The sequence below is a fragment of the Arachis ipaensis genome, chromosome B01 (genome assembly GCF_000816755.2).
Source record: "Arachis ipaensis cultivar K30076 chromosome B01, Araip1.1, whole genome shotgun sequence".
Classification (NCBI taxonomy): Eukaryota; Viridiplantae; Streptophyta; class Magnoliopsida; order Fabales; family Fabaceae; genus Arachis; species Arachis ipaensis.
The window spans coordinates 130,021,564-130,028,809 of record NC_029785.2 but is presented as its reverse complement, the minus strand read 5'-3'; the positions used below and the strand labels follow the sequence as shown (position 1 = coordinate 130,028,809).

General features: G+C 35.4%; 2 protein-coding genes and 1 long non-coding RNA gene across 4 annotated transcripts in view; all 3 read left to right on the top strand.

Annotated features, from left to right (window-relative positions):
- Positions 1-2,385, top strand: part of LOC107638574 (alanine--tRNA ligase) — a gene marked incomplete in the record, with an annotated part of 3,080 nt that extends 695 nt beyond the window's left edge. The window contains 7 exon segments of the mRNA XM_016341914.2: positions 1-47; positions 306-418; positions 604-696; positions 790-892; positions 968-1,042; positions 1,775-1,870; positions 2,073-2,385. Coding sequence (XP_016197400.1) covers positions 1-47; positions 306-418; positions 604-696; positions 790-892; positions 968-1,042; positions 1,775-1,870; positions 2,073-2,144 — 599 coding nt within the window.
- The window catches only part of LOC110263537, a 13,001-nt gene that overhangs the window by 5,293 nt on the left and 462 nt on the right, over positions 1-7,246 (top strand). Inside the window, exon 2 of the long non-coding RNA XR_002349345.1 lies at positions 3,707-3,713. This is a non-coding gene — a long non-coding RNA (uncharacterized LOC110263537). The remainder of the gene's footprint in view (positions 1-3,706; positions 3,714-7,246) is intronic.
- LOC107614181 (probable protein phosphatase 2C 40) lies at positions 4,660-7,246 on the top strand. Of its 2 annotated transcripts, XM_021104923.1 has the most exons (5): positions 4,660-4,916; positions 5,197-5,560; positions 5,700-6,800; positions 6,883-6,918; positions 7,010-7,183. In XM_021104923.1, the coding sequence occupies exons 3-5, from the start codon at positions 5,709-5,711 to the stop codon at positions 7,052-7,054; spliced, it is 1,173 nt and encodes a 390-aa protein (XP_020960582.1). In that variant the 5' UTR covers positions 4,660-4,916; positions 5,197-5,560; positions 5,700-5,708; the 3' UTR covers positions 7,055-7,183. The 2 variants fall into 2 exon arrangements, with proteins under 2 accessions (XP_020960582.1, XP_020960581.1); XM_021104922.1 differs by having other exon boundaries at positions 4,661-4,916; positions 6,883-7,246.

Below are 7,246 nucleotides of genomic sequence, written 5' to 3'. Positions count from 1 at the left end.
CAGCCATCAAGTTTGTGGTTACTGATGTCCGATCCAAAGATGGCGTTGTCAGTTTTCACTTTTCACTAGTCAAACTTACCTTCTCTCTCTAGGCTAATGAATTGCTTGTTTTGCTTATCGTTCATTGTGTTCTTTTAGGGTTTATGGTATAGGATTTTAACATTTAATGTTTAGAGTTTTATGTTATTAGTATTTTTAGAATTTAAATTAAAAATACTAGTAAATCTACAATACTGATATAGAATATAATTAATTGATCCTTTACGGTCAGAGCATGTAAGAATTTCTCATTGTTGTGTATGTAGGTTTTTCACTACGGTTTCTTTGAGAACATAGTTGGGGAAGCAGAATCCCAACTTCACAAAGGGAAGGAAGTCTCACTATTTGTTGATGAGTCCAGGCGCAAGCTCAATTCCAGGTGCTGTTTCTTGATTGAGTTCTAAGTTGAAACATTCTGCCTTGCCTTGTTACAACCACTGATGATTAAATTATTGGAATTGAAGAGCAACTCAAAAAGATTTACCTTCTATGCTTAATTTATGCTCCATTTTTAATTTTTCTGAGGTGTGGTACTTTCAATGCCATTGTTATTTCTTTGTGTAGGTTGCATTCAGCAGGGCATTTGCTTGATGTTTGTCTTCCAAGAATAGGATTAGGTCATTTAGAGCCTGGCAAAGCTTACCATTTTGCTGATGGGTATGCACTTTGCCTTCTTTTGAGTGTTTTGTTATTGCAAACTTCTAAACTTTGGTAACCTTGACTATTATCTTCCTATTATATTCTTCCCAGGCCTTGGGTTGAATACAAAGGTACAGTTCCACAAAATGAATTGCAGAATAAGCAAAAGGATTTAGAGTTGGAAGCTAATAATTTAATTTCCGTGGGAGCAAAAGTAAGTTAACAGTGTTCATAATTTGCAAACTCATAAGTGGCATCTGGTTCTGAAAACCTTCACTTTTCTGTTTAGGTTCATGCTGATATATTACCATATGATGAAGCTGCTAAGCTTTGTGGTGGTTGTCTTCCTGATTATGTTCCCAAGGTCAGTCTATAGAAGATATATCATGTTGTCTTCCTGATTCCTCTTTGCTGTTTGTCCTAAACTGGTTGTTGACTTTGTTATGACTTATAACCCGTATGGCTGTCACCTCGCTTAGATATCGTTAAGCCCCCTTTTCAGTTTCTGCTTTAAAATTGTTTCAGTTTGTTCTCTAAATGGATAAACCAATAACACTCAATTCAATTTGATGTTAAGGGGCGCTTGACAGCATTATGTTACTATATAAGTATACATATCATCCCTTATACCGTGTCAGGAATATTCCAGCTTGTCTCATTGCTCCCATTGGCCTCCAATCTCGAAATTCTTCATGGGAAAGAATAACGCATACTTGTAGTATCCTAACCACTCTCTCCTAACTTCAAAATATGGTTTGTTGAAGATGAAAACATTTCTTTCCAGTCATTGTAATCTAAACAATGTTTTATTGTAATACAAATATCAGTTTTGGTGAATGGACGCACATTGTTTTCTCTGCACTGTTTTTGGGATGAGTTCATAATATTAATTGAAATGGAGGAATTATTTCGAATTAGCTGACAGAGAGCAGTATTCTGTATGTTATGATTAATGTACATAACACACTTACAAATCCTTGAAAGAATGGAAAACAATTAGAATTTCATCTCTAGGCTAGTTTTTCTACTTCAGGTTTATTTCTCTTCTCTTGCACCAGAGTATGCATTGATAATACTAATGCACAAAGTCTAACAGGAAAGCGCACCTCGAATTGTAAGGATAGGAGAGAATCCTGGGTGCCCCTGTGGTGGTACACATGTTACTGATATTTCAGACATCATACAAGTTAAGGTATGAAATCTATTTGCTTACACTGATCAACATGGTATGGTTATCTTATCTAATTTTTTGTAAGTTCTTGTCATTGTAATGAAGTCATGTTATTGGAGCCAGATGGAATCAGAACCTTGTAGACTTGGATATTCTTAATTTTGTCCGGTTTGTTTTGATTGCCCGGTAATCCTTTTCTATTGTATGTTCTTCTTTTAATCAGGTTTCCCAAATTCGCTCAAAGAAAGGACTGACAAAAGTCTCATATAATGTTGTATCAAGTCTCAAGATATAGAGTCAGTAATGTATAAATTCTACTGACAAATTATGGTTTTCATACCATGGCTGTTGAATAATAAACTACAAAACTTTGTATGAATACTGTGTGTGTGGAAAGAACAATTATGCATTAGATTTGGGGTGTGGTCCTTATAGTGACACATAAATACAGCATAGCATGCCAGAAGTCATTAGCATGATGACAATAATAATATTGTTAGGTTTGATATTTGTAAAATAGAAGTACTTTCTTTACATATTCTGGTATAGGATTTCAAATTTCTTTTCTTTTTCCGCAAACCGGACGTTGTTCTTAGTCAATCTCAACAATCACCCTTATTAATTGCTTCAAACATACGCATATTGGTATTATGTTCACATCCTCCTAATCTAAATCCAATGAAAATGGTTAAAATATTTCATGTATGCGGATCATATAATGATTTTGATCGTAGTCATTTATCCCATGGCTTCTGATTTTGATCAGAATTTGGAATAGTGTCTCCTTAAATTAAAAGGGTGGTAGTGATGAGTTTGGCACCTTGTCCAAACCTTTTTGTAGCTGTTTGAACCAAAAATATCGGGTGCATAGCTTGGGATTATAATGTGGTCCATGGAAATCTACATGGAAGGTATTAGTTGGGGGCAACTTTTTTGAGTTTCTATCAGCCGTCATTCTTTTATTGGTCAAGTAGCATCCCTCACCAATATGGACCATAAATAATAATCCGTGAGAGTGTGAGGCATCATTACTTGGTCAAAAGCATGATAGCAACCAATCTCAAGATTTTATGCACTAATTTGAAGTTTTGGATTTTTGGTTGGTGAGCTTTAATTTACTCAAGAAACCTCTTTTAGAGAGACTAGCAGGTACAACAATCATCCTCATAAAACAGTGGGAACCCAAAGTTGAACCATCCATTGAATTCAGCGGCAGCATCTATCCATGTTAGGCAATAATACAGCACACTAAGCATCCTATTCCACGGCATAACTTAACATGATGGTTCATGTAAGTAATGCTATGCTCCCCCCTCCCTCCTTATAACTAGAGATATATTTGCTCTTCACTTTAGTAAGATGCATACACAATAACACAATGCACTTTTTAAGGCTTGCTTGTTTTAACACATTTCAACCAAGTAAAAGCTTATAATTATCCAACAAGGGAAAAAGATCCAATATTCGATATCAACTAAGGAGCATTTTTTTTGGCTAGTATTAGTCAATCTTAAATCTTAAATTTCAAATCTTAAATTTTAAATTTTAAATTCTAATTCAAAATTCTAAAGTTTTTAAAAAATTACAGTAAAAAATTAATTTATAATAAAAAAATAATTAATATTGACTAAAAAAATATAAATTATAACAATAAAATCTTATAAAATAGCACACTTAGCAACTAAAATTAATTGATTAGTAACTCTATGGCTAATTAAAAAACAAAAAGAAAAATAGACAAAGCTATATTCTATTGAATTGGTGGAAGTGGAGGGATCCATTTTAAGTAGGACCCAAAAGAAAAAAGGGTTTTGAGTGTTAATTTGATTAAGGAAAGTGGAATTTGAATGGGTGCAGAAGGAAGGTGACAGGTGTAATTAATATTTTATGGGTTTAGTCGTTTAGTTAATATGTACCATTAGTCAAAGATTTTAAATTTTTTTATTTAACAAATATAAAATAAATATATTGAAAATTTAAATTTTTTATATTTTAAAAAAAAAATTTAATAGAATTTTAGATTTTTTAAATCTTAAATTTTATTTTAAAAAGTGTTTATACTTTGGTCTAAAATACAAAAGTAGGTCCAATAAGGATGAAAGTTCACTTAAGAGGGTGACCTCTACCACACACGATGAAAATGGATAGCTTATACTAAAAAGTTCACTTATCTAAGTAAGTAACTGTATCTCCAAATCTCTCAAACTATCTCTATCTTTTCTAAAAGACATATCCTAACAAACTCGCAAGATAAAGGAAACTATCTATAAATAAAGATGGAACTACTCCAACAAAAATAGTTGTCTACTCTACTATAAATAACACCCCTCAGGTATATTCACGTTCTAATCTACTAAAAACCTGCTTAAAACCCTTGCTATCTTAAGTATTTGAGTCTTTTACAGGTACCACCCCACCTCCTCACACGAGAAACTCAGACAGACGGCACCTCGGCATCACAAGTCGGACGCTGCTACTCAAAGAGACCTGAACCTCCCATTCAAACTCAAATCAACGTTTCAGATAACCCTCAAAACAAAAAGTAAAATATAATTTTTTATTATTTATTTTATAAATAAATTTAAAAAATATAAAAAAATATTCAAAAATAAAAAATTATATCTTATTCCCTCAAATAAAGATTTAAAAGATGCAATTTCTTTTGTTAGAGGTAATTAATTTGGAAAGAAGAGGCAGCCGTCATGAGTGATGAGGCGTGTGCGTGTGAAAGTGAAAGTGAAAGTGAAAGTGGTTGTTAGCGTTAGCGGTAAAATAGTAACAAGAGAGGACAAGATGAAATGAATGAATGTTTATGGAAAGTTGGAAACCATAGTAGATGTGTTGTGTACCATCCATTCTCAATATCACTCAGATTCTCCACTAACTCGCTCACTCACTCATACACACCCCCACGCTACCAATTTTATTTCCTCTTCTTCTTCTTCTTCTTCTTTGTGATTTGTTAACTCACACTCCCACTCTCTCATCTCTCTCTATATATACACTCCTATATTTCCTATCCTTTCTTATTCTTCTCTTCTTCACTCTTCGGGAATCACCATCCACAGTAAGTCCCCTTTTTCCTCTCCTTTTAATCTTGTCTTCTATTCTCTAATGGCATTTTGTTGTCTTGCCTCTATTTCGGTAGGATTGTTTTTCTTCTTGTTGTTTTGAGTATTACTAGGACTGACTGCGTTTCTTAGGTTTTAGTTTTCGGAGATTGGTAGCAAGCAAAGGGCACTTTTTTAGCTAAATAAATTCCCAGAGATTGTTTAGAAATGCTAGAATTCTCAAATAGAGATTGTTTAGCTTTCAGCTACTGTTTTATTTGGTTGTTTTGCTGATAGGTTTACAAAGGGAGTGCCTTTAATGGCCAATCTCACGCATTGCAGTGCTGATCCCTACCCTTACAACTGGAATTTTTATTTATTTATGTTTGGTTACATGGGACAGTAGGGACACCATGCAGACCTAGGAACAGGGTCCGACCACGGATACCGGCAAGGGCTTAATTGGGGTGGACATGATCTGAGGATGCAAATTCGAAACTTATAGAAGCAATCAAGTAACTGTTAGCTTGTGCAGAGAATGTATCTCTTTTGTTAGAATGTGGATGAGTCTCATGAATTGTAAAAATAGACCCAACTTATAAGATACCTAGTGGTTTCAAAATAGGGTGAAATTCATGACGCCAAGGACATCTTGTTCCATGTATATTTTATATTCTACAGTTTCTTTATAAACTTTGTTATGTACACTGAAAATTGTTTTGATATGGTTTCAATGTATTTCTAGCTATGTGTTGACCAATTATACTGATAGTGCTGATAATTGATCTCTGTTAAAACAGACGAGAAACATGCTTACTCCTGAAGGAGAAATAAAAATAAGTTTTGGCTATCAGTGCAACAATATTGAAAGAGGTGGCATCCCTTGTGAGGTGGCAAATCGCCACAACATCCTTCCTGAAGTCCGTAGGACAAGCAGTTTCTCATGCTTGTCAGGTGCGGCCTTAAGCGCAAACGCTACACTCGCCAACACAAACCTCTGCAATGGTAAGATAGGAGGTGAAATTCTTCCAAGTTGGGACTCTCCTAATTCATTTCGCAAGGTGCCCTCTTCACCAAGTCTTTCAAAGCTGGAAAGGCTATCATCTTCTCTGCCAAGTAGTTTATCTTACCTAAGTTGTAGTCCTTCCACCTCAAGTGATATACTAGAATATGACCCCTGCACATTCAAGTCCATGAGCGATCCTACCAGAACTGAAGGTTTTCTTAATGCTACCGAACTACAAGTGGCGGGAGGAGCTGCTGGTGAAGATAGAGTTCAAGCGGTATGTTCTGAAGAGAACGGATGGCTCTTTTGTGCAATTTATGATGGCTTTAATGGTAGAGATGCAGCTGACTTTCTGGCTGGTACACTCTATGATACCATCATATCTCACTTGAACAAGTTATTTTGGGAATTTGAGCCAGTTTCCATGGTAGAATCTGAAAATTTGATAAGTTTGGGTGGATCCCCTCAATATAACTTAGAGCAGAACCACAGCCTTATTTGTGATGCAGACCGATCCCTTTCACACAGGGTACTTGATAGCCTCCAATGTGCTCTTACTCAAGCTGAGAATGATTTCTTGTACATGGTTGAGCAGGAAATGGAGGATCGTCCAGATTTAGTTTCAATTGGATCTTGTGTTTTAGTTGTGCTTCTTCATGGTAATGATTTGTATACACTTAATCTAGGTGACAGCAGAGCAGTATTGGCAACATGCAGTCATGGCGATGGAAGACTCAAGGCTATCCAGCTTACTGATAGCCATACCGTCGACAATGAAGCCGAAAGAGCTACACTTGTAGCCAATCATCTTGATGATCCCAAGGTTGTTGTAGCAGGAAAGGTGAAAGGGAAGCTCAAGGTTACTCGCGCCTTTGGAGTCGGCTACTTGAAAAAAGTTGGTATTCCTGGATTTTGCATTGTGTTTGAATGGATGCAATGGTGGATTTGATTTTCTAATTATTTCATTTTGATTGCAGAGAAATCTCAATGATGCTTTGATGGGAATCCTTCGAGTGCGTGATCTAACAAGCCCTCCATATATTTCCACTCAACCATCACTGAATGTCCATAAAATCTCGAATTCTGATCAATTTGTTGTGGTAGGGAGTGATGGTTTATTCGACTTCTTCAGCAACGTTGAGGCAGTAAAGCTTGTTGAGTCTTATATCTTGAGCAACCCTTTGGGCGATCCAGCAAAGTTTCTCATAGAAGAGCTTGTAGCTAGAGCAGCTCATTCTGCAGGTCAATTTTTCTCCATCTTTTACTAAATTTGATTTCAATATCAAGAACACTTACAAACTTTTTGTATATCTGTTTAGCTGATCAATATTGATGCAGGTT

What these genes read in the sequence shown, in the direction of transcription:
- LOC107614181 (XM_021104922.1), top strand. Translation starts at nt 5,709, where the DNA reads ATGCTTACTCCTGAAGGAGAAATAAAAATAAGTTTTGGCTATCAGTGC. An exon ending in GAGTCGGCTACTTGAAAAAA is followed by an intron (nt 6,801 to 6,882) that starts GTTGGTATTCCT and finishes TTTTGATTGCAG; the next exon opens with AGAAATCTCAATGATGCTTT.